Here is a 27,454-nt window from a genome sequence, read left to right on the forward strand (position 1 = left end):
GCAGGGTGCCGCGCGGCTGGGTTTACGTGCACAGCGTCAGAGAGCAGCGCTGACAGTGACTCTCAATCAAACAGAGCAACTGCATCTTTAGAGCAGTTGCGCTTAAAGTATGGGCCCCAGACCTGCAGCGTCAGCAGCATCTGGAAATTTGTTAGAATTGCAAATGTGCAGGCCCCAGCCCACTTCCCCGAGCCTCTCGGAGTGCCCCCCACCCCCATAATCAGTCATTTACGGGATTCATGATACCATCACGGAATTCAGATACACTCCGTAGGTGGAGAGCCACTGCCTTGGTCCCCTGGGCATTCCACTGAGGATCCTGTATATGTCAGCTGTTCTGGGTAGATGCCTTATGTCATTGTGCCTGGAGATTGGCCAGGCCTAGGACAGAGTTAGAGGGCATCACTTTGGGTCTTGCTAGATTTGGGCAGGACTTTATTTTTGAGCTATATAGCAGTTTGCCGTCCAAGCAAAGGGAATGTGTCTGGAATGGCCACTGCTCACTCTGTTCATGTCGCATTGTCTTGGTTAGGGTCTCTGCTCCCTCAGCCTTTGGGCTGGAGTTCATGAGGCCACAAAAGCCCTCTAAAGTCATTTGGCCACATTTCTCATCCAAACAAGGGTCTTGTTAGTGACACTTAAGAACCCAAACGATTTTTTTTTTAAAGAAATACAGAGGGGAAGACTCCTGGCTGCCACCAGGAGTCACCTTAGCCTCTTAAGAGGCCCTTCCTTTCTTTCCTGGTACCTGCTGTGAGAGCCAGGATGAAGTTGCAGAAATGAAAACCCAGCCCTTCTCCTTGAGGCTGTAAAATCACCCATCACTGAAGCCCAGGAGCCTCTTGATGGCCTCACATCAGATCTTCCCTGGCTTGGGGACCATGGCTCTCATGATGGTTCTCTACAACCCCAGCTCTGGGCTGTGGTCAGCCTTTCACTTCAGCAGCCAGTACACTATGGAAGGACCATGTCATCTACCTCTGACTTAAAAGAATGGCAACTCTGGAGGGTTAAACCTGGGGCTATCTACCGACGGTTACAGCGGAGTCAAGACAGCTGTGGGTGGTCTTCTAGACTCTTCCAGGGAAGCAGACCCCATGAAATTCCAAGCGTTGACACAAGGTGGAGAAACAAACGTGTCAGCATGGGAGGCCCAAGAAGTCTTTCCTCAGAAAACAATCTCGGCACTAAGTTTTACAGGGCGAGGGTTATTTCTGAATGAATATTCCAAAGTCTGCTTTCCTGACCTTACTCTCCCCACAGCCTAGCTGGTTTTGCTGCGTAAACCCTGATTCTGCCGCCTATAGTGTTCAACCATTTGAAAGTCACTGAAGGCTACGAGATAGTACTGCTAGATCTTATTTAAATATACCTGGGAAAACTGAATATCATCTTTAGGCTTTGTAACTAACTACAGAAAATATTAGATGGCAAAAGTTATGATCCAGGCCTGAAAGTCTAATTAGAAAGTATTCTTGGGGTAGCCATGGAAATCTCCTCCCCAGCCTGTGATTCAGATATGCTGTGAGTAACCAGGGTATTGTAAGAAAGAAGGTTGGGGGCTGGGGAGATGGCTCAGTGGATAAAGGGCTTGCCGCCCAAGCATGAGGGCCTGAGCCTGGATCCCCAGCACCCACATAAAGGCCAGGCACATACTGTAACCCCAGCACTAAAGAGGCAGTCGCAGACAGAGTATGCAGGCTCACTGGCCAGTTAATTGAGCCAAAAAAGCTCTAGGCTCTGTGAGAGACCTGTCTCAAAATAATAAAGGACAGCAGCAGCAGAGTAAGTCACCTGGTGATGATACTTGGCCTCCACCCATGTACAAATGGGTGAGTGCACCTGCATATCATACACACACACAAACATACACACATGCCATATGTGCACACATATACATAAATACATACACACATAAACACACAAAATGTACACATACCACATACATACATTCATGCATACATACATATACACATACGCACATACACACACATAACACAAACAGACATACCATATATGCATATACAAACACACAGAAACACATAACACACACAAACATGTACACGCATATATGCACATACATACTCAGATATGCACACACATACACACATACCATATACGCATGCATATACATAAATCATAAACACATATACACACAAAATATATACACATATACCACATGCATACATACATATACACATATACACACATACCATATACACACATACCATATACACACATATACACAAACACGTATGCCATATATACACATATATACATACAGAAACACACACATATGCACACACATACCATATGCACACATATACACAAATACATACACACACAAACACATTTACACACAAAAACATACACACAAATACCACACGCATTCATATACACAAACATATGCACATACTTACACACATGAACACATATAATACATACACACACACATGGGAGGGAGGGAAGGAGGGAGGGAGGGAGGGAGGGAGGGAGGGAGGGAGGGAGGGAGACAGGGAGACAGGCTAACCGAGGCTGTCTTACTCTTTTTACTCCTTCTTTTCGGCTGAGGCACAAATTGATTAAACACAGGCCTCGCTCTCCTAGCCTCATGTCACACAACTGAACGTCTCCACCTTACCCCATAAACCTCTCTGCACTCATTCACACCCAGGAAAAGCTCACTCTGAGCTCAGTGGCTCATTCACACCCAGGAAAAGCTCGCTCTGAGCTCAGTGGGTCCATGCCCTCAAAAGGAATGTGCCTGAACTGTCGAGTCCAAATTAAAATGTGACAGACTACTTCTAATCCCAAGGCTCAGAAGGCTGAGGGAGGATTAGGAGCTCAGGGCTAGCCTGAGCTACACAGATGAGACAGAGAAAGAGATGGGGCTGGGGCAGCTTGTAGGCAGTCTCCATGTTTTGTATCCACCAGTGGAAATATTTGCAGTAAGTACTGCGCCTGTGTGGATTCCTGGGGATCCCTGGGGTTCACTAGCTAGCCAGGTAGACTAGTGTCATGTTCCAGGCCAGTGAGAGATCTTGTCTGAATCGACCTCTCAGAATGACAGGCAGGAAGTTGTTCTCTGGCCTCTATATGTGTGCATGCGCACACAGGAACACATATACACATAAGAACACACACCCGCACAAACAGGAAAGGGGAAAGATCATTATTTTTTTTTCCTGATAAATCTAAAACTCCCCCTTTTAAAAAAAAATCTGAAAGTGTTCAGTGACTTCTTAGGAACACTGTTCCAGTTATGAAATTATGACTCAGCTCTGCTTGGTGGAACAGGACCATCTAAACTAAGAACTAACCACAGATTTCAGAACTGTAGCATCTCAACTCAACCAAATACTGTTTCTCTTGTGATAATAAAAGACAAATAATCTTAGCTTGGGAAAAACATAAAGAAAATATGGTTCCATTCTACTGTAACACTCTCACAGGAAGAAAGATGCAGTACAGCTTATTTGGGGCTTTTCTCCACAAGTTAGGAAGGCCTCATTACACATCCAAGTCCCTTCTGTAAGGCTGACCACTAACCAGAGGAAAGGGAGCCTAAAGGCTAGGAAACCTCAGATATTCCACAGAGACCCTGGAACAGGACAAAGCAACTAGAAACCAAAGTTTGCTTTGAGCTCCTCAGGGGCCAATTTTCTTTATACAAATTAATAAGCCTTACATCTTCCACATAAACATAGGAACATAGTGACTACAGACAGATAGAAAGACAGACACCCAGCAAAGCAGCCAGGTAAGTCCTGAAATCCAAGTCTTCTGAGTTTAGCCTTTATAACTTGAGTAGTGAATGGTTAAGATCAGTGTCCTCAGCCCTGGGGAGAAGGGTACAGTGAGGACATACTGGAGAACAAATGGGGGAGTCCAGACTGAGTCAACTACCCATGACAGGGCAGAAGCTCTGTGTTCCAAGGGAATAGGAATTGTGAGACAAATGTCTTTTCTCTGTGGCAAGGGACTTGGATGGGCATCTGATGAGAATCTCTAAATGCTGACAGAAACCACCATTGCTGCCCTCAGGTCTTCTGCCTACATTCTTCCCAAACTGCCACTAATATAATTGGTAATAGATCTTGCTTGTTATAGAGTCTGGGATTTTCCCCCATAAATCCAATAAAAGCAGTAGAGCTTTCATGAAGCAAAGTGAACCGCTTATTGGTTTTCCTGCCTCCCGAAAGACTTAGATTTGCCTTCTTTTTTTACAAGTGTTCATCTTTCATTAAAAGTTACATATAAAACGACTTCTTGGAGAGCTTCCAGCAAAATACACCATCAGAAACTCCCCTGTCAAGAGGCACGATTGTTGGCCCTTCTAGAAAATACAGTTGCCTTCTTGGCAGAACACAGTGTTGAAGATCTTCCACGGTCCCCTTGAGCTCCATGTCTGGAGCTCAACAAGTTCAGCACGTTCTTGTCAAGAGACTCATCAGGGAGAGGACAGTCTGGGCTCTATTTTGGAATGTACAGCCACTTCCAACATGGATGCCATAGAGGCTTATGCCCAGCCTCGATGCTGACACCCCAGAGCTGACTTGCTGAGGGAACAGGAATTGCGAGACCATTTGTCATTTCTCTGCTGTATGAGGCTTGGATGGGCATCTTCCAGGGAATCTCTAAATGCTGATAGAAACCGCCATTTTGGCCCTCAGGTCTTCTGCCCACTACCCACCTTCTCCTCAAACTGCCACTAACACAATTGTTAACAGAGCTTGCTTATTACTGGGGCCTGGGATTTTTACCCATAAGTCGAATTAAAGCAGTCACCCTCTGCCGTTTGCTATGTGCTGCTTCTGGGGTCCTCTTCCTTTTTAGGAGAACAGGCACTGTTCCTGCTTTCTAATCAGTGTGCTCTTTGGCTTCTGTGACATCATCTGTGGGATATTTTTTAGCTCCATTTTTAATTTCTTTGCCAGATCTTAAGAATACATCTTCTGCTTGTCATGGTGTTGCACACCTTTAGCTCTAGCATAGGAAAGGCTGAGGCAGGCAGATCTCTGAGTTGAGGCCAGCCTGGTCTACAGAGATAGTTCCAGGGTAGCCAGGACTACACAAAGAAACCTGGTCAAAAAGAATTCATCTTTTGCCTGGCATGGTGTTGTATGCCTTTAGTCCCAGCACCTGGGAGCCAGAGGCAGGTAAATCTCTATGAATTCCAGGTCAGCCAGAATGACATAGTGAAACCTGTCTCAAAAAAAAAAAAAAAGAATGTTTCTTCCAACCAGATGTAATAGCCCACATCTGTACACTTGGCACTCAGAAGGCTGAGGCAGGAGGATTACTAGTTCAAAGCCTGCCTGGACTGTACAGTGAAACCCTGTCCTAAAAATGGTGGGGTTTGGGATTCATCTTCCCCTGGAGATGTGGTCCATTTTAACCCTTGCTGCACCCTAAGACACCCCACCTGCATCTCTCCCTGTAGTCACACTTCCAACATCTGAGGCTCATCTCTCGTTTCTTCCTGGTTAGCATGCTGACTGTGTAAAGGCGTCTCTGTGTGTCTTTGCAAAAGCACGCTCCCCTTGGGCATTGCTGTTTCTGCTAATGGCCACTTCATCTGTGGCACCCTCACACTCATGCATTTGCTATGACGTCACAGAGAGCCTCTTGACTCTTCCACCTTGGTTAAGGGGCTCCTCCCCCTGTTATCCACACTTCTACTTCAATCCATATAGAGTCTGCCCTCTGGATTTTACAGCAGCTTCTTACGTCCCTCGCTTCCTCATCTTCAGTACACCTTTCTTACGTCACTCCCTACTTAACAGCCTTCCAAATCTACTCTATCACCATCCTTTCCTAACAATTACCTAACCTACCGTAAAGTTCTCATTTAAAGGTGTACGAGACTTTGCTCTTAGAACAGCCCCCCATTGTCTTCTTTTTGCCACTCAGATGATTATCCCTCTAGAGCCAGCCCCCTAGTAGATAATCAGGCTTGATGAATGAGTAACTTTATTAATTAATACCTGCCTTACCCTTTCCTTGAAGGTGAACCTTTCCATGTTTGCCATTCCAGAAGTATTCTGTTCCCATCACCATTGCTACATGTGTCAGCCTTGGCTGTACCTTATGGCCAACTCAGAATGCATGCTCTGTGAGCAGAGATGTGCTCCTTTGCTGCCTCCCCCCTTCCTCCCAGGAAGCATCTTGCCCAGCCTTGTTTCCCACTTAGATCCTCCTCAGCAGGGCACTCACTGAGGTGGCCAATTCCAGCAGTGACCTTCACTCGAAATTTCACATCCCTGAAATGGACTCTGAGGTTTTCCATCAAGTAGCGGAGTGGGCTGCCCAAAATAACCACCCAACAAATAACAAATGGGTGTTCGTTTTTCTTAATACTAAATAAAATATTGGTATTTTCATCTTAATGTAGCTATCTATTGTTTCAGGTTACAAATAGGTCTGGCCAGGGAAAAAATACTCATGGAAAGAGATGAGGGAGGTGATTGGCTGAAATCCATTGTTACGCTTTGCAAAGAGTTCTTCACACTCAATTCAGTCAACAGAGTGATTGCCTGTGCTACCCCAGCCTCCTCTATTCATAAATTCAGCCACTGCTTTGCCTTAAAACCAGCAAACAGTGTGTGATCTCTTCTAGCCTTGCCTTTGATTTGTCTTGCACATTTTCCAGACGCGGATAGGAAAAACATTCAGAATATGAAAGCATATAATGTTATATTCCATTTTTCTAGAATGACTTAGATTTGGGCCATTGCAAAAGAAAACTGGCAAGTCTAGGTAATTTTAAAACTAGTTTAAAATCATTTCAAGAGAGTCTCTCTTCATTGCCTGGGAACAACACATTTCAAATAATATTCTTAGTAAATTCCTTCATCTCTGAAACAGATATGGCAGCTCTCACAAAAGATGCTGTGTCAGGACAACGAAGACAATGTAAAAGATCTCTTCCAGGGGTCAAAAGAAGACCTCTTCCAGGGGTCAAAAAAAAAGACTTCTGCTGGGTCATAAAAAGACCTCTTCTGGGGGGGTCAAAAAAGACCTTTTCCGGGGTCAAAAAAAAACCTCTTCTAGAGTCAAAAAAAGATTTCTGGAGCTCAAAAGAAAGGCCTCTTCCAGGAGTCAAACAAGAGATGCAATAGTCACCACCACCGAGTCCAGTGAGTTTCAGTCACCCATTAAAAGCCTTTTAAAATTCTGGTCACATTTCAGAAATTTTTAATGGAATAGTGAGTGACATACATAAACTTTAAAAGTTCCTGTCCTTTCCCCAAGTGCCCTGATGTAGAGGGCTGGCTGTCTAAGGTGCAAAGCAGACCTTTCTTGCACGGTAGTCCTAAGGCTCTGCAGCTCTGTAAACAGGAAGTTGAGATAACAGAGAAAGAGAAACAGAGGCAGGACCAGCAAAAGCTTGCAGCAGTTTCTGAAGTAACAGTCTCGCTGTATCTGCTGCAGTCTGTGAAACCTGCTCTTACTGTGGCTCCCTTTACTTTTTTAACGAACTTACCCTGTTGATGAATTGTTGAAATGGTTGCTTTTTTTTTTCTCACACCCTCTCGTGTGTTTTCTCTCCTATTCTGTCCCCACCTGGCTTGTGTGGAAAATCTGTCAGGCTAACTGTCAGGTAAGTCCGTCTTCATGTTTAATGTGATGATTAAGGGTATGCATGGAGGAATATGGAGAAAGCAAGACTGTTGGTGACCAGTGACAAACGACGGGGCTAAGCAGGACAGCATAGACTGGATTACACAGAACCCTTTTGCAGCTGTGTAAATGGCAGAAGCTGCCCACCCCGCATGGGAAGCCAATGGGAGCATCTGTCCTAAGAGCTTAGCCTGCAGGAAGATGGCCGAGCTGTAGGATGAAATCGCTCACCTGTCCTTTCTAGCGATTTTTTGCTGTGACTCTAAAGAAGGGCTGCTCCTGAAAGTCTTAGCTGTTATCAAGCAGTATGAAATCCTGAGTGGTCCTATGTGATGCCGCTATAAATATTACATCTGCTGCTGGGATTTGGCCAGGATCAAGGAAAATTTTTCAGGGATGCATTTTAAATCCCTGTTCCGAGTCCGCATCTGAATATTTCCCATGCCTTGAAGAATGACAGTGGCTAGGACGAAGGAACAGCGGTGCCATATATTTTGTTGCTGTCAAAATGCGCCATTGGTGTCATTGGTATTAAATGATGTGACTTAAGTCTTCTCAAGGAAACAGACAGAATTCACTAACCTCCTGCTGATGTTGAGGGAAAGGGGTGCTTTCATAAGGAGTAGTAGGACCAACAGATACTTTATAAGCCCAAAGATGGCTAATGGCAAGAGAGACAGCCATTTAAATCTGATAGTGTTGTGTGTGTGTGTGTGTGTGTGTGTGTGTGTGTGTGTTAGCATCAGTTCATTTTTATCTTTCAAGAGGGGAAAAAAAAGACGCGATGTGCTTCTGTTGCCATGCAACAGCACACTGTTCTAACAGCATTCTAATTTTAATTTCAGAAGTCTACAGAGCAAATGAAGAAAGTCCCCACCATCATTCTTTCCGTCTCATATAAAGGAGTCAAATTTATCGATGCGGCAAATAAGGTAGGTGCCTGACCTCTCTTTGGTCCAAGTTGCAGCCATAGTCCTGAGTATGAGAATTTAAGATCCTGGCACGCCCCCTTTTGTCACTCTCCCCGCCCCCCACCCCACCCCATGCTTCCTGTTCATACCTATAGCTGCAAATGCACACCCGTGTATCCACTTAGACACAGATAAAGACATGATTCATTTGGGGTCTTGATCTAGGATTGTCATACATTTTAGTGCTTACATTTCAGTGTCCTCTCTAGTAGACAGGGATCACTTAACAGCCATGTCCCTTTGGAGCTAGAGGATCCTGAGACAACAGGAGCAGCAAATCACTCATTAAAGGCACAGGGTCATTCCTTCACCAGAAGAATTAGAATAAATGAGACTAGATGAAGGATGAGGACATTGGTCTATGTGTTGTTCTTTAAAATAAATAAATTTTACACACACACACACAATTTCTTCCCTTTAGAAGCTATACTTCATCTTAGGCAAAAAGCCAGGAAGTGGTTGTCCCCTCTTTCGGTACAGGTCGTGAATACCTGGTGTAAGGAAGGAGCACACTCTGACATTTTATATTCTATAACCGCCTTTCATTCCCAGCTACTGGAGTGAAGAGAGTTGCTACTGTTTGTTTTCTTAACAGACTCAGTCAGGAAAGCAGCTGAGGACATGCTGTGTCCTTGTGCTCACAGCGGGAATGCTTAGCAGCTCTGAGGTCCAATGTGGCCAAGCGGGTTTGTGTTTGACTTAAGATCGGCTTAGCATTCCCTTCTGAGCCAAGACCACAGAATCCTGGACAACCTAGAGAGCTTAGGTGTGGCCACTGTAATAGTTGAAGGAGCTGACTGGCTTCTCACAAAACCCTGAAGGTCTGTTGGAGTGTTTTACTCTCCAGTCCTTTCACTTGATAAAGGGAGAGATGGGGTGATGACCATTTGTAAGTAGTGTTTGTCTTCTGCATCAGTCACCCTGGTCTTGCCCCCAGACGCACTCCATTTTGAAGAAATGGAAAGGAGAATCAGGAAACCAGTCAACTTCAGCAGTGGTGACAGGGAGCCAAAGCAACTAGATGGCAACATCAGGGGAAAGTCCCATGGACGGTGACCCTCTAATGTCTGTAACTTTAAGCATCTGAATCAAACTTTTAGAAATTTTCCTGATGACTTTTCTTTAAAATGTTGCATTGGCAGTTGGATAAGCCACCATATATGCTATGGAAAACAACCTCCCAGTTTGGAGGAAGATTCTAGAACTGAGGTAGAAAGCCTGTAACACAGCATCATCATGATGGCTCACAGTAATCAAAGTAATATTAAGTGCATTATGTTTAATGATGGCTCAGCTGTGCAGTATGTTGTTGGCTGTTATTATGTCAGATTACACAGTTGCAGAGACTCAAATCAGAACAACCCTTGATTGGCTTTTCTATTTCTTGGAGAATTTAGTTTCTGCTACTTAAAATTGCCTTACCCTTAATTCAGAGTCGCTTAAAGAGTTCTTCAGTTGGAATGTTCATTGATGGTATCGTTGTATCCGGTGTGAAAGGAAGGTATCTTAGGGTTTCTATTACTGTAAAGAAACACCATGACCAAGGCAACTCTTATAAAAACAACATTTAATTGGCGCTGGCTTACAGGTTCAGAGGTTCAGTCCATTATCATCAAGGCAGGAGCATGGCAGCATCCAGGCTGATTTGAGGCTGGAGGAGCCTGAAGTTCTATACCTTGATCCAAAGGCAGACAGGAGAAGACTGTCTACCAAGTAGTTAGGAGAAGGGACTCAAAGCCCACCATAGTGACACAATTCCTCTAACAAGGCCACACCTCCTAATAGTGCTATTCCCTGGGCCAAGCATATTCAAACCACCACAGAAGGCTTTGGCACTTAAACCCTCCCCCAACAAACACACACACACACACACCTTACCCTAAAATCTGAAACAACTCCCTCCCCCTGTTGAATTTGAAAAACTTGAAGAGCAATGTTGAGTTTGACGCTCCCTGAGCTGAGTTGGATTCTGACCATTTCTGAACATGAGCGGTTTACTCTTGGATGTTGCTATAGCCTAAAGGGTCATGTCTGTCATTCAGTGGTGTCATAACCCACCTGCATCTGCATTGATTACATCCTCTCTGACGAGACCCCCACCATTAGAACAGACACATAGAGGGCTGTAGACTCAATACCTCTTGACTGTATCTCTTGAGAGATTTCTGACTCAGTCACCAGTGACTGCGTAGACCCTTACCGACATCTTTGAAAGCATAAGCACAGAAAAATATGTGCAAAAGATAATTACGTATAAAAAAAGACCCTGAATAAAGACATCCTGAGTATCTTTCAGGTCCTTGCATTGTGGCCTGTGACCCATTTTCAGGTTCAGGAGCAAAGGCACAGTATGTCTGGTGGCAGTGGTACCAAGGCATCTATGACTATCTCAACACATACCTGGCTCTCTAAAGAGCTGGAGGACGTTTACTTCAACTGGCTGTGTAATTGCTCCTCCCAACATGTCAATGTGGAAAGAGACTGGGTCACTCAAGTCTAACAGTTGCTGTGTGAGAAGCTGAAGTAGAGAGTGGTCAAGGAGACAGAAAACCAAGTCTAAGGCTCCTTTGAGAGCTGAAAAGCATGAGCAAGGCTGAGGGCTGGCCTCAGAAGACTTGAAGACTGTGCCAGAAGGAAGAAGAGGTGCTGCTTTGGATTATCCCCCGCTGGGACGTATGGTCCTGGTGGGCCACACTGCCCTGAAGGATTTGTAGATAGAAGTGTATGTGAGGACCTCATCATTCCAGGCACTTTGGGCGCAGAGCCTGTGCTAAGACGCACACACCTTAGTGTGCTTCCAGTGTACTTGATTCATCACCGTGTGTCCCTCTGCCTCCCACAGGTATGATGGACATGGTTGTCCAAGCCACACAGACATGTCCCTGTCCTTTGACCAATGTCTGCCCATAGACATGGCCTGTTTGTCATGAATTTTTTCCACTGCCTAACCTAATACTACTTCTATTACTTCACAGCTACCTTCTATCAATTAGTTTAAAGAACACTGGGTAATTAATTATTACATGTTAATTATCCTTCCTTTCCTATTAGCCCCTATTAGGAAGATAACCCCTCCAATGAAACATTTCTTTTCTAGTCAATGGAGAACTCTGAATTTGTGGGGAAGGGCCAGATGCCTAGTTATAAACACATAGCTGTATTGCCTAGCAACTTAGGAGACTAATCACTAAGCCTGACTTAAGAAGGAAGGAGCAAAGGAGATCTTGCATTTGAAATGAAGCATTGGAATAGATTTAATCCTAAAATGTTTTAAAGAAATTGCATCTACTTTCATAGATCAGCAGCCCAGAGTCACCTTCTGCAGGGACCTGGCCACAAGGACTCCAGCTATTTGTTTATTGACCTTTCTTGAGATTAGCAGGGTCTTCCAAGAGGTGACCCCATTCCAACATCTAGGAATCCAGGAATGACGTAGGCCTGAATCACGTTTACCCTCCCCAGCTTTTTCAGCCTACGGTTGCACTGGAAAGAATATCAGTGTGGAGTCTTTTTCACTTTAGCTTGTGTGTTTTTTTTTTATTTTGAATGACAATTTCAAACATGGCAATAAGTGCTCATTGTTTTCACTTATAAGCAGCTGGAAATCCCATGAGACCACAGTTGGTGTGCAGTGCAGTCTTCAGCATGGGACACCTGTTCATGGGCATCTCCAGTTCTCTCAGAGCACTGCCTGTATCCTGGTCCTTCTCTAGGGGGATCATTTCAGTTCCTTGATGCAAAAGAGTCTAGCCTAAGGAAGTGGTCAGGAGAAGCTCTCTGTTGTAGGGTAAAGATGAAGGGTGTGGCGAGGGGCAGATTCCTAGGCTGCATCCCTTTGGAATCTCACCCCTTCCTTTGAATTGTCATATTAAGTAGCTGGACCAAACAATTTAGTTCCACACCCACCAGGCCAAAGACATCTGTACCTGTTTTTCTACATGATGAGAGGTGGCAGTCAAGCAGAAGTTGATAGGCATAAAGTTGTCAAGCCCTACCCAAAGGAGAGTAGATAAGGCCTTCCCCAGCCCTTTTCATGAGCCTTGGGCAAGCTCTGCCTTCTTTAGAACAAATATTCTTAGACATGAAAGCTAGCAATGTGTACAAGATTCTGATCTTACAAGGAGCTACAGACAGCACCGTATGATAACATCACTCATGATAACTCATCTTTTAATGTATTGAGTAGCCAGAAATTGATGCATGACTGAAGGGAGAAGAAGGCTCTCTCCTTTGAGTCTTCCCCAAAGAGTGAGTTGACTATCCAGTCTTCACACAGTCATAGAGCAGCTGCAGAATCCATGGACCCATTCCACAGAAAGACAACTGGCCCCCTCATCCTCAGAAATGGACGATAATGAGGGAGGCAGTATCTCCACTCAGACATCCCAATCCTCACCACGGTCTACCGAAGATATTCTCACAAAGGTCTGTGAATATATTCCTGCCTGACTGTAGACCATCTTAATGGTATTGCTTTCCTCCTAGCCAAGACATTTTCAGCAGTGAGGCAAGATGATGTTTGTATGATCACAGATACCTCAAAGAAGCAGGAAAGCCAACCGTGAGCCTGGGACGGGCTTCAGTGATACAACATTAGCCAAGAGTGTGAGGCATACACTGGGCTCCATTCTCCATGCTAGACCTGGCTTCCTGGGGACAAGAAGGAAAAGACCTCCAGAAAAACCCTAGGACAGTTCAGAGGACAGAGGAGGACAGAGCACTGGAGAACCAATTTCCCTGCTTTGTGGTTTGGCACAGAACCACACCACTGTGGAAATGAATTGTCAAGAGCCAGAAGATTAAGTGCAGCAAACCACATAGAGTGCTTGTAGCATTTCCCTTATGCTGGCAAATAAATGTCTTCAAGGATGCAAATGGCAGCTTAAAGCTAGAGCCAGTATTTACTGGCTGGTTGTAGCTTCTGGGGCAGGTGTTTTAGCTACTTGACTAGCTGTTCTGACAAAATGCAAGATAGAAGCAAGATGGAGAGAGGGTTTATCTTGGCTCAGGTTCAGGTTGCCGTCAACCATTGCAGGAAAGTCACAGGGAAGATCCCTTGAGGCAGCTGGTCACATTACATACAGTAAGGAAGCAGAGAGCAGCATATATTATACCCGACTCCAGCGCTCTCTTTCATTCAGTCTAGGAATGGACCCGTGGATTGGTGCTGTCCACAGTGGGCAAGCCTTCCCACTAGAATGCACAGTAATCAAGATAAACCCCCACCAGCGTGCCCAGAAATGCTTATCCCAAGTGAGCCTAGATTCCATCACTAACTAGATTAACAATATTAACCATCACATCAGGTGAAGTCACTCAGCCCAGAGTTCTGGAGTCCAACAACCACAATCCAGTGATGGCCAAGCCTCCCTGAACCTGGTAACACAGCACCTTCAAAGGCTGCACAGACCATAAAATTCCTTCTAAAGGCTCACGGGTTCCTAATTTAGTGTTCTGTTTAAAGAAATGCTACCTGAGTGTAGGAAGACGACCGTGACTTTGTATATTGAAGCTATCTGGCAGTAGAATGTTACTTGTTTATGATTTCCAATTTCAATCTGAGTTATTTTTGACAGAGCAGCTGCACACAGTGTCAGCATTCAAGGCCGCGGTGAGGAATGTCTTAATTTAATTGTCTTTTATGTGTTAATTCTGTAATTGCTTTGCAACCACAGAGCTTGGTAGAGTGAGGGACATGAAGTACTCACCGAGGGTGCTGGCAGGGAAGGACATTTTCTAAGTGTTTTCAAGCATTGATGAGTAGACGCGGAACACTGTATTGCCAACGGGTTCTTTAAGACACGCAATTAAAAAGTAATTAGGGTAACTGAAGCATTGGGGGGTTTATATCTGTGACAACTGCAAAAGACATGTGAGAAATTATAAGATTTTTTTAAAAAAAGAAAAAAAGATTGTATTATTATAGGGCTTTTTAAATGCATCTATGTATCAAAAGAGATTTCCAGCAGGTTTTGCAGCAAAGATGATGCTCTCTGGTTAAGCTGCAGGACAACGGCCCAAAACTGTCCCTCCCACCAGTTATTTTCAAAGGCTAGGAGGGAGAAGACATGAAAAATGCAGTTCTGTCCAAACAGAGAGGAGAGAATACGAAAAGCATTACAGTGAGCTCAAAAGCCTATCAGCTCTCCAAAGAACTACAGACCTCAGCCCCGGCTTTACATCTTCCGTGTGTGAGGCACACACCTGTAAGATAGTGGCACACACGAACACACACACACATACCATTATTCTGTCTTGGGTCTAGGAAGGATAGAGATATCCTATCCATAGGTCCTTGCATCCAGCAAGGCACCTGAAGCCTGAATATCCCACTGTAGTGTTTCTCTGGCCTGCAGTCACCAGAGAACCTTGAGGAGAGAGGATAGCACTGGGGCTTCTCCTTCTGCTTTGTTTTGAACCCACCCTTACTATGGGAGTACTTCTCCAATACAACCAAAGGCCGGTTCGATCCCAACACCCAAGAACAAAGAACAGGAGTGGGGACAAACAGCCTCGAAGGATCTGGACAGCCTCCTTCGGTCACAGCTCCCCTCATGCATGCAAGTGACAAGTGATCGCTCCCAGACAGGATTAGCAGCAGGCAAGACTGCACATCTACAGCTGGACATGGAAAATAGAAATGGGAAATGCTTAGTAATTACTGTCACCCAGACTGCTTCCATGCACAGCACCTGGAAAGAGCCATTGATCCAGGATATGACTATTTTAGGTTGTTGTTGGTGGTGATGATGATGATGATGATGAGGAGGAGGAGGAGGAGGAGGAGGATTGAATGAAAATATTCCTTCCAGACCTAGTGTACATTTACTCACGGACATCCCATTGAATCACTTTGAATATTGCTGGTCTAGAACCTTCTAGAGAAAAGAAAAGTGACTGGCTCCCAGATTACCTGTCCTGATTCTAAAATGTGCTGATTCTCAACGGGAAGCAATGATCAATTGTGTCATTTCTTCTAGAACATAATCGCCGAACATGAAATTCGTAATATCTCCTGTGCTGCCCAGGACCCAGAAGACCTCTCGACATTTGCTTATATCACAAAAGATTTGAAGTCCAATCACCACTACTGTCACGTGTTTACTGCCTTTGATGTGGTGAGTTCCCAAGCTCTTTGGATGGATGGATGGATAGATGGATGGATAGATGGATGGATGGATGGATGGATGGATAGATAGATAGATAGATAGATAGATAGATAGATAGATATAGACAGACAGACAGACAGATCAGTTTGCTCAGGCTGCCATGACAAAACACTGCCGTCTACATAGTTTAACCAATAGGAATTTACTCCCTGTGTTTTTGGAGGGCCTAAATCCAAGACCAGCATTACAGTAAGCCTGGTTTCTTCTGCGCCTGCTCTCCCTCCAACATGTAAATAGTCACCTTCTCATCAGGTTGCGTCTGTGGTCTCCTTGTGCACAGAGACGCCTATGTCCAGATTCTCTCCTCTTTCGAGGAGGCCAGTCAGCCTGAACTAGAGCCCACACTAATTACCTGTATTAACTCGGTCTTCTGCAAAGTTCTGCCTTCCAATCCCATCACACTTGAGTCTACTAGAGATTAGATCTCCAAATGGGATTTTCTAGGTGATCACAATCCAACCCCTAAAGCCATAAAGAAGTATTTTGGCAGGCTTAGCTTGCTTGAGCTTCCTGCTTGGTCAGTTTCTCCTTCAAGTTGGAATGCTATACTTTTCTGATCTCTCAGCTGTTGATACTCAGCTCTCAACCTCCCCTTTTCCAATCTGAGAAATCCTTTCCCTCTTCTGGTGCCAAAAATACAGGAAGATCTTCCAGCCTTCTGCCCTACATTAGCTTTGCATGCTTCTCCTGTGGCCATTTCTAAGTATTAGGCGTGATAAATATGTTTACCTCTGTAATATTCAGCTTTCTTTATTGACTAGTAGTTAGATTAGATACTATACAAGTAACAGTTGGGAGCCCCAAAGTTTGGCCTGCATGTTCACTTCAGAGTAGGTCTTAAAACAACTTCCTTGAGGCATTGACACCATGCATAGCTGTACTTGTCGTTAAGCCTGAAAACTGGGTTATTACAGCCTTCAAAAATTAGAACAAAATTAAATGACATTAAAACAAAAATGTAACAGTACATGTTCCCTTAAGATAGGCCTACCTTCAAGATGACACAAGTTGCCCGACTATAGCTCCGAGATAGATTCCTAGGTGTTCTGCACTTTAAGCAGATAGAACAGATGTGGCTATGAGCCCCATATAATTTACAATCAGAAATATTTGAAATCCCACATTTTGGGAATTCCAGGATGGTTCAGTGTGGCAGGTACAAGAATATTCGATGTAAGGCATTTTTTCCAGTTCTAACAAACTCCTCAGACCATGTCACAAATTTACACCATGCTAAGGACTGTCAGCCAGGCTTACACTTAATAACCTTTATATCTTGCTGTGTGTCACTCAATCCTGTAGGTCTTGATGACTGAAAAATGCAAAGGATGCATGTGGGCTTTTAAAATACCCACTCTGATTCAGGAGAGGCAAGGAGAATAATACAAAACTGGTGTGTGGTCAGGACTGCAGAGCAAAACTCTCCGAGGCTGCCTTAAGCATCTCTAAATTCAATTGTTTGCACAGACTTAAAGCACTGATTAAAGTCATTCCATTTGGGATTTGCAGGATATGCAATATTGCATTGATGCCGAGAATGTACTTGTCACTTGCCATTCTTGGGAAACTCTGTTGTTTCTTTAAAATAGTCAGATTTCATTCTTTCTGCAAGGAGTTTGGTTTTCATCACACGCCTTCCTCTATGAGAGCTGGACAGGTGGTATAGAAAGAACTGGCAAATTCTGGTTCACACCCCAGCCCAGCTACTTCCTTGTTCCCCAGTCTTAGCCTTTGAAATCCCAATTTCCTGATGGGTAAAATGGAGGCATGGATTTATGTCCCATGGCTTTTCATCAGGACTGAAATGAAAGAATGTGTGTAGAACCCTTCACAAATAAGGGAATTTGGTATTGGCTGGCTCCTCCCCTACCCTGTCCCTGCTGACTGACATCAGCCGACAGCTCATCCCTTTTCTGCTAAATGAGGAGATCGGTACTTTCCCTCTGCCACTGGAAAAATAGACACAAATAAAAACTGAAGTAGAAAACACTGGACAGAGCATCCTGGCTCACCAGACCTCAGGGCCCCTCTGCTGCTTTTATCACCTCATGGTACTGTCGGAGGCTTCTCCAGCCTTTCCCCCAAGAGGTGCATCACTTTCAAAAAGAGAATTGCATTATTAAGATTCTCTATGATTTCCTTTCACAAGACTACCAAAGGCTAAACTAAAACCAGCACCTGTGGACATTTGACCCCATGGTGTCACCACAATGAGGCGCTGAAACAGAAGGACAGGTTGGGGTAGGGGGATAATCACTGAACAATGTGTCTTGATAAATTTGGAGGATGCGTGGCCCAACCGCTACAGCTTTTTATCTTCCATCCAGATGTTGGACTTAACGTAGACACTCAGAAGCTGGGCATTCTTGGATCTGCTCCAAAGGATTTTCCTTTTACACAAATCTGGCTTTTTAATCCCCTCTAAGTGAACAAATACAATTTGTCTACCTTCAAAAATAGTAACAAAGGCTATCTGCCTTCACCTGGACCCTTGAGCAATTCTGAGACACAACAGCTTTGCTTGCTAGGAAAGCAAAAGAAAAGGTTTCTTTGTATCTTTATGTAGGGCAATTCCATATTTCAGTCCGGATCTTAAGGCTTTACAGTTCATTTGAGGCAGTCCCCTGGGTTACCCCAGATGACAAAAGAAAGTAACAAATTCTGTGTAACACTGCAAGTGCATATTTAACCTTCTAGGTGGTCTGAATGAGTGGTTTGTTTTCCAGTTTAAGATTACAGCTCTTTGACCTTGTAGACCTTTGAAGGGTAGCACACTTTTACATAGTGTTATATACCATCTGGTTTTATCTGCCTTCAAGAAGACCTCAGTGATGTGTAGGAATTGGAACATTTCCCATAGAAATCCTGTGGCCTAAGAGGAGAGTACACAGCTTTCCTGTGGAAACTAGACTGAGTTGTGCACAGTTTGTGTCCTAGGGGACACTGTGGCGCACTGGATGCATGCAGGTTGGTAGGGAAGGAGTGGAGTGTGCTGTTTCTCAGGCTCACCTGGTCCTGGAGGCCACTCTGGAGAGCGCTTCACTGCAGTGGTACATTTGGTTTAGAGAGTGTTACATTGGGTGATTGCCAAGCCTCTTTCTGTTATCCACATGAAAATTTACCCTTTAATATTTTCACTTTCCAATGACACGGAGGTAAAAATAAAAAGGATAGAGGAAAACGAATGAAGGTTATAGATCAGTTGCTTTTGTCATTGCTCTGATTTAAAAAAAAAAACAGCTTAGGGAATGAAGGGTTCACCTCTGCTTACAGTATGCTGTGGCAGAGAAAAGATGGTATCAAAAGATGCTGGTCTCATGGCATCTGCCATCAGAAATAACAAAGCAGTGGATGCTTTTCTTAACTGATGTTCCCCCACCCCATTTTCTGGCTTTTATGATGTCTATGATGTTTCATAGAGCCCAGTCTATGAAATGGTATGATTCACATTCAGGGTGAGTATTCCCTTCTCTGTTAAAGCGATCCAGAAACACCCTCATAGACTCAACCCAGAGATGTGTCTCCTTACGTGGATCTAAATTCAGTTGAGTTGACAGCAAAGATTCATCACCATAGACTGCTGTTTTAAGTTAGTTCGCTCCTATGGGTCAGCAGCACCAAGCCCACCCTGTGTCCACAGTACTGTAGAATCTGATTTCTGTTCATCTCACGTCTCACTGGCTGGCTAGACCTAGAACCTGTCTCAGTCTCTGTAGCTCGGATTTCCCAGGCTCTAGCTGAGCAGTGACATTTTAGAGGGAGGAGCAGCAGGGTTATGGTAGGAAAAAAGGATGTGTTTGAGGATAAGAAGTCTGAGACTTACAAGTATATTTAACTTTATCTCTTTATCTCATAACCTCCATGAGGGATGGAGAACTCTACAATTGTGGCCACGAACTCCCCAAAATATGGTCATCTTCCTGAGAAGGCTCCTGGGAGTAGGCAACACATACAACCAAGGGAATCTGGTGACTCGTCCTCTCTGGTTCGCTCAGTAGTGAGTCGGTATGGGGAGATTAGATTGCAACATGTTGATACATTCATTCCCTATGGGAGTAACAGATGCGCTTTAGGAGTCTGGGAAGGACTTCATTCAATAGTTTTAACTGTTAAAATACTTCCTTTTGAGCTGGGCAGTGGTAGCGCACACCTTTAATCCCAGCACTTGGGAGGCAGAGGCAGGCAGATTTCTGAGTTCGAGGCCAGCCTGGTCTACAGAGTGACTTCCAGGACAGCCAGGGCTGAGAACCTGAAGCCCTAAACCAGAGAAACCCTGTCTCGAAAAACCAAAGGGGGGAAAAACCCACTTCCTTTTGCCAGACTAGGCATTGAACTCAGATCCTTGTGCATGCTAAGTAGGCACTCTACCACTGAGCTATATACTCAAGCCTTAAAAAAGAAAGAAAGAAAGAAAGAAAGAAAGAGAGAAAGAGAGAAAGAGAGAAAGAGAGAATGAAAGGAGCATTAAGAAGCTTTACCTTTTCTGCTAAACCAACAGGTTCTCAGCCTGTGGGTTTTGACCCCTTGGGGGGGGAATCTAACGACCCTTTGACAGGGATCAAATATCATATATCCTGTATATCAGATATTTACATTATGAGTTATAGCAGTAGCAAAATTACAGTCATGAAGTAGCAACGAAAACAATTTTATGGTTGGAGGTCGCCACAACATGAGGAACTGTATTAAAGGGTCACAGTACTAGGAAGGTTGAGAACCACCGAGCTAGACCCTTGCTAATTCTTAGTTCTCTATAAAGAACATGTTTGCATCTTCTGATATACTTATGTATGCTTATTCTTCACTTTCTTGTAATTCTGCAGCTCTGTGTCCTTCTGTGTTCAATATGTGGTAGGGGTGAGGTTGGCTTAGGAATACGTAGGGAATATTGAAGCCCTAGTGCTGAAAACCAGCACACGCGGGAGACAGAGCTCTCTCTTCCCTGAGATTTTTGTGGCCAGATGTGAACCCTGAACAGATCTAAACTAAAAGGAACATAAAATTACAGTATTCAGAAAACATGGTCAACCGACTGTGTAGTGGCATGCAATACTACTCTGCCGTCTGTAGATGCCAAGGGGAGCTAGCACACTGCAGTCAGCCAGACTGTGACCGGGAATCAGGCACGCCAGGGATGTATAGAAAAGAAGGTTGTGTTGTAAGACCAAGCACTGGGGATTCCCTCCACTCTCGCCACAGATGTGTGGACCTATGTCAGCACGTGACTTGGAGCGTGATGAGTTCACTTCCTGATTTTCTCAGCCATCTAATGAAACGACATTTCCTAAGCCCTTTACCAGAGTATGAGATGGTCTCAGTGGAGTGGATTCCTGGGGGAAGGGGTGGGGGAAGCTTCCACTGCCACTACAAAGTGGGACATCGACAAAGAAATCCCGATCCTTTGTGAGTTGACCACTGACAACAGAACTAGCATTACTTATGGATGTAGGCATTCTTCTTGTTCTGTTTCTCGCTTTCTCTAACTGAAGGCAGCTCCGGTCTACTTGACTCTGATGCTATGAGAATAAATGGCAGTAGATGAAGACATGAACACACAGAGCTGCTAAGACTGCACTGTGATGTTTCCTACGGCTCCTCTTATACAGACAGGGTGGAGTTGCCACCTTCATTTAGAGGAGACACTGTTCTATCCAGCCAGTTGACTCTGAGTCAAAAGTTGAGATGTGTAGCAAAGGTCCCTGATTGAATTTTTTTAGAGTAGCATTTCAAACCCTGTGGTCCTTTCACACCAATGCTTCCCATAAAACAAACAAACAACAAACAAAACCATAGCTGAATTAACACTGCTGTGGTTCCTTTATACATCCCTGAAAATCAGCCAAGCCATAAACCAAAGGTGGTGGATACCCAGAAATTAATATTATTTTCTCCTGTCCTTTTTGTAATGGGTGATGTATTAAATCAATCTCATGTTTGGACAGTAAGAAAGTAGGGATTTTGGATTTTTTCACAGATTCCTTCACTGTGTTTATATGTGTGTAGTCATCCATCCTGAGGAAGGCTAGTTCTAAAGCCCGTGTGGATTTACAAAGCCACTGACACACAAGTCTCTGCTATAAAATGATATAATATTTGCACATGCTATTTCCACTTTATATCATCATACAGTGTCAGCGCTATGTAAATCCTTCCCATAGTGTATTGTTTGGGAAGTAGACACAAGAAAAGAGTCAATACATATTCCAAGAAATCAGGACATAGTTTTTCCTACCCATCCAGAATCACTAGTAACTAATTTTATGTAGGCATCCTTCTAAAATAACTAAGGTAACAATCACATCTAGGGGTGTGGCCTTTGGATCCAGCCTAGATCATATTTAGGGGTATGGTCTTTGTAGTCAGCCTAATTTTGAATTCAAGGTTGGTCCCTAGCTTCATAATTTTTGCAATACCACTGATTCTTGTTTTCTTGTCTATAACAGAGATAGTAGCAGTGCCCACGTCCTGAGGCTAATGTCAGGAGTCAATGAAGCACCACATGCCTACTTTACAACGCATGCTTTCAATAAGTCATAGCTAAGGATGTGGAGAACAGGAGGGACAGCTGTAATATGATATTCTTGCCATCGGTCCCTCAGTTAGGATTTATGTCTTGGGCTTTGGTTTTCAACATACCTTTAGTGTTTCTTTATTCTACGTCTGAGAGAAAAAGAGAATTTTCATACAAATGCACACCTATATTTATTGTGTGTCTGCTGTGAGCCACATACAGGTCCCTGCTCTCTAAGAGCTGCAGATCTAGTTGGGTTATAAACAAATAATTACACTAAAAGTATATCCCTGTCATCATGAGGTTGTCCCAGTGCCCAGCAGGATGGGGTCTCCCAGAGGAGGGGTACTGGGCTAGAAGCTGAACATTTACTTTGTGAGAACATGTAGCGAGTTTGGAGGCCTGACAACTCATTAATTCACTTCAGAAGGATGAGCCTGAGGCATTAGGCGGGCATCTGCAATAAGCAGCCTGCCATTCCTCAAGCTCTGTGTCTATCCGTGCGTTTATCGAGCCACAGATCAAAAATGCTCTAAAAAGAACTGACTCTACTCTACATGTACCAACTTATTTTCCTTGTCATTGTCCCCTAACCAATGTCATTCGGTGAGGTATATGGATAGAATATACATTAGCTCAGTATTTCAAGTCATCTAGAGGTGGCACAGGGCATATAGAAGGGTGTACACATGCCACCCCATTTTGCAGAAGACTCTTGAGCAGCCTCAGTTCAGTCCAAATACAGATGGATGGCTGTACTGAGTTTACTCCACCGAGGAAATGGGCACATCCATTTGAGAGAGATTTTCAACAGCAAGCCTCTTAAGCTTGTCTCGAATTTGGTGAGAGTCCCATTTCCAAGGCTTCAAGAGCCAGTAAAGAATTTACTGTACCTTGCACTACACACATCAGCTATTGAAGGAGAGGAAGAAGGTGAAATCTGGAAAGCTTCTCTCCCATTTTCTTGCCGAGTACCTCAGGGGTTTTCATTCTCCCAGTGGTCCTGTCCCATAGGGTGAATGTGAGAGGTCGTAATTGGCCAGAAACCTTAGAAAGTGAATCCACGAGCTGACTTCATGCCACTGTGTGAGGCCTCTGTGGAAACCCTGGTCTTTTACTAGGAAGCAAATCATGACTTGGCGAGCATGCCAAGCCGTCTACACTTGGGTGAGGCATGACATTAAACCTTAACAGATGCAGTGGGCTGCCCTGCCACCTTCCAAAGTATTGTCTTTGAAGAACATATAATGGCATGTAAAAGCTGCTCGTGATATAGCGTTACATGAAAAGCAACTTATAAAAATGCACATAAAATATAATCCAGATCTGATATCTAAATTCACATAGATAAATATTCATATAGTTCATAAAGTACATGACTGTATATGCAAAAAGAAAAAGAAAACACAGCAAACTATAGCAGTAGCTATACCCCAGCAGTGGGATTTTACAGGTGAACTTAATTTTGTTCTGTATTCTCTATATCTCTGACCCTGTCTACATGTACTCATATTATAAGGGGTTGTAGAGGAAGCTTATCCCAGCCTTTAGAACACAAGAATTCAAAGAAAATAGAGACAAAGGGAACCATGGCCTCTGTCTGGAAGCCATACTGATAACTCAGACAAAAGATGCTTTCTTCCATGCCAAGGAAAAGTAACCACCCCTCCTCTCTCAGCATAAATTAGCTGCAAAGAAGGAATCTGCAGGTTGGCCAGTCGATATGTCAGTTCTGGTCCAGATAAACCTCTTGGCAGGGAGGGCCTCCTGTTTCTAAATGCTGAAGATCATGATTAGGCGATACGTATTTCTTTAAACCATTCGGGTGGTTCCTAAGAGATACTTCGGAAAATTAGCTGGTAGGTAAAGCTAAAGAGATGTCAATAGAATCTGTGAAGACGCCCAGAATATTCTCAGTTATTTTTGCTTCTGGACGTGGGTGAAGCAAGTTGTAGAGGAAGCTTATCCCAGCTTTTAGAACAAAATAGAGACGAAGGGAACCGTGGCCTCTGTCTGGAAGCCATACTGATAACTCAGACAGAAGACCCTTTCCTCTATCCCAAGGCTGCCATGCTGTTGGCATTTGCTAAGCATTTGCTCATCGGGTCTTTCTGTGCAAAAAAGAAATAAAATGATAGGATGGTCCATCTGGATGCTAAGGTACAGATCCCTTAGGGACCTACTGCAGCTTCTTTCTTCATTCAATCCAACACTTGAGGGATACCAACCAGATGCTAAGCCCTTAGACTTGCAAAGTTGAAGGAGACAAGTACCCCTCGAGGCACCCACTCAACTAGAGAATCAGAGCTACTGAGGGAAAATCCTGACAAATGCCATGCAATTGCAAACTTATGCCCAAGGGGTGAGGGACTATAAGAAAGAGGCCTTGACTTAGCCTGGGGGGACAGGAAAGGAGAGTTGAGACAGGCTTGAGGAGCTCATGCCTGGAGGGTGTCTCCAAAGAGGAGCAGTAATTCACCAAGTACAGATGCCAGACAAGAAAGGGGTACAGACTAGGTAAAATGCTTGGCCCTTTGGAATAGTTTTGAGGAGGTGATTATTGAAATGCGCCTTAGTTAGGGTTTTACTGCTGTGAACAGACACCATGACCAAGACAACTCTTATAAGGATAACATTTCATTGGGGCTGGCTTACAGGTTCAGAGGTTCAGTCCATTATCATCAAGGCAGGACCATGGTAGCATCCAGGCAGGCACGGTGCAGGAGGAGCTGAGAGTTCTACATCTTCATCTGAAGGCTGCTAGTAGTAGAAGACTGGCTTCCAGGCAGGTAGGATGAGGGTCTTAAAGCCCACACCCACATCTACTCCAACAGGCCACACCTCCTAATAGTGCCACTCCCTGGACCAAGCATGGTTTGTCAAACCATGACAAAACAAAAAGCTTTTCACGGTACCAGGAATTGATGTTAGGGACTCGAACATATGAGGCAAGGTCTCCATTACTGAGCTGCATACCAGCACTCTTTATTTATTACTTAAAATCGAGGCCTCATGGGTCCCTACACTGGCCTTGAACTCACTCTGTAGCCCAGGCAGGCCTTAAAGTTGCAATCCTCCTGCCTCAGCCTCTTTGATGATCTAGGATTGAAGGCCTGCACTCCAGGCCTTACTGAAATAATATTTTCTAAGATGACAGCAACCCTTGCTCATTGCCTCATGAAGCACTAACTGGAGAGTCCTTGCAGTCCCCCAACTGGCCTTTGAATAATGTGTTCCTGCTTAGCGTGGCTTCAACTGTGCATGTCTCTCTGGGACCTCTCATCTTTTACGAATTGATTGTATCGCTAACTGACTGGGTGAAAGAATGACACTGACTTCTCCCCAGAGAATCCCAGAGCTCCTAGGATGGAAGCAAACCAAAAAAACAAAAAAACAAAAAAACAAAAAAAAACAACAACAACAAAAAACACTCCTCCTCCTCTTGCCCCTCCCCTTCTCCTCCTTCTTTCTCTTCTTATAGATTTATTTTTATTATTTTATGTATATGAGTATTTTGCCCACATGTAGGTTTGTGCACCACATGTATGCCTTGTGCCTGAGGAGGTAGTGAGCCTCCACATGGGTGCTAGAGAATCGAACCTGCATCTTTTGCAACAACAAGAGCTCTTAACCACTGGGCCCTCACACCCTCTTCTCAGTCTCTTCAGTGACTCTTGTGAGCACTAACGATACCATCCCTGCTGTGTTTAGGAAATCTAAGGGCTTTGCCTATAGTCTACCATTGGAGCACACTGACAGCTGACCTGAGGCTAATCAGGACAGTAATTAATAATAATGATGTATTTATTAATAATAATTAATAATGGTGATGTATTTATTATTAATTAATAATTAATAGTTCTCTGTTCCTGGCTCCCAGGTGAAGGCACAGTCCTTGTCTTTGATTGTCAGATCTGAACACCTGTTAAGGAATAGCCAAGTCTAGGGCTGTCGCTTCCAGTGCTATGGAACCAATACATTTTTTCATGATCCCAGTCATGACAGTGAAGCCGCTGGCTTTCTAATCCTAATGGGAAGTGTAGCTGGACAGGTTGGAATCATCTTCTCTGAAAGCATGGCTGCCCTGCACTTGAATGTGATGGTGCCCCTCGGGAGAGTTGTGTGAACTCGTCCAATCTTATCAATGTCACTGATCCTGAGTTCCTCATAGATAGAAAGGATCAACCTGTGTAAGACATCGCCAGGGTTACAGAGTCCACAGACAGTCCAGAGCAGTGGTTCTCAACCTTCCCAATGCTACAGCCCTTTGATACAGCTCCTCAAGTTGTGCTGATCCCAACCATAAAATTCTTTTGTTGTTACTTCATAATTCTAACTTTCCTACTGCTATAAATCATAATATAAATATCTGATATGCAGGATATCTAAGATGGGATCCCAAAGGGGTCAAAACACACAGGTTGAGAACTGCTAGACCAGGCACTAGTCTGAGGCACTATACGTTCCTGTGGCCGTTGCTTAGAAGATTTAGACATAGATTTAGATCTTAATGATAATGGGGGGGGGGGATAGAAGATGCTTCATTGACATGCAGGCAACGCAGTACCACCCAAGCTCACAGTGATCAGTTGATGCTCTGCTCCAACCCTGCACAACCATGACAGTGGACAGACAGTGTCCACAGGTGAAAGTCCACAGAGCGACATTTTCTCACTGGGGCTTGAGAGAAGTCAGACCAAAGATGACTTGACTCTCTTTTTGTACTCGGAGAAGAGTCTTGGGAAGCTTCAGATTACAGTAAGTACTGGGTGTTTTTAAATTCAACCAAGCAGATGTTAGAATTGAAATCCAGTGTGAAAACCAAAGAGTCTAAGCAAGATTCATGACCAAATAGATGGCCAGCCTGCTTGTACATGGAGGTGAGCCAGATGAACACCTGCACGCAAGTCCTGGATCGTGCTGGAAAACATCCCCAGTGTTCTCAGCCAAAGGAAGAGGAGGAGGTCTAGAGCCCCAGAGGGAAGCATGAGGAATGAATAGGATGAGTTTGAACATCAAAATAGAAAAATGTTACAATTGAAAAAATTATTCATCTTCATTTAAATGAAGTTCAAAACACAAAAGGAATTTTAAGAGAAGTCATCCACTGTGGGGGTGTAGCTCGGTGATAGAACACCTGCCTAGCAGGTGCAAGGCCGTGCAAGTGTGAACCTTGGCAT

General features: G+C 44.1%; 1 protein-coding gene across 1 annotated transcript in view; it reads left to right on the top strand.

Moving 5' to 3' along the window:
* Anks1b (ankyrin repeat and sterile alpha motif domain containing 1B) overlaps positions 1–27,454 on the top strand; it is a 471,928-nt gene that overhangs the window by 435,039 nt on the left and 9,435 nt on the right. Inside the window, exons 16-18 of the mRNA XM_028783036.1 lie at positions 7,592–7,603; positions 8,469–8,555; positions 15,575–15,712. Coding sequence (XP_028638869.1) covers positions 7,592–7,603; positions 8,469–8,555; positions 15,575–15,712 — 237 coding nt within the window. The remainder of the gene's footprint in view (positions 1–7,591; positions 7,604–8,468; positions 8,556–15,574; positions 15,713–27,454) is intronic.

The sequence above is a fragment of the Grammomys surdaster genome, unplaced genomic scaffold, assembly GCF_004785775.1.
Source record: "Grammomys surdaster isolate TR1022 unplaced genomic scaffold, NIH_TR_1.0 958, whole genome shotgun sequence".
Taxonomy (NCBI): domain Eukaryota; kingdom Metazoa; phylum Chordata; class Mammalia; order Rodentia; family Muridae; genus Grammomys; species Grammomys surdaster.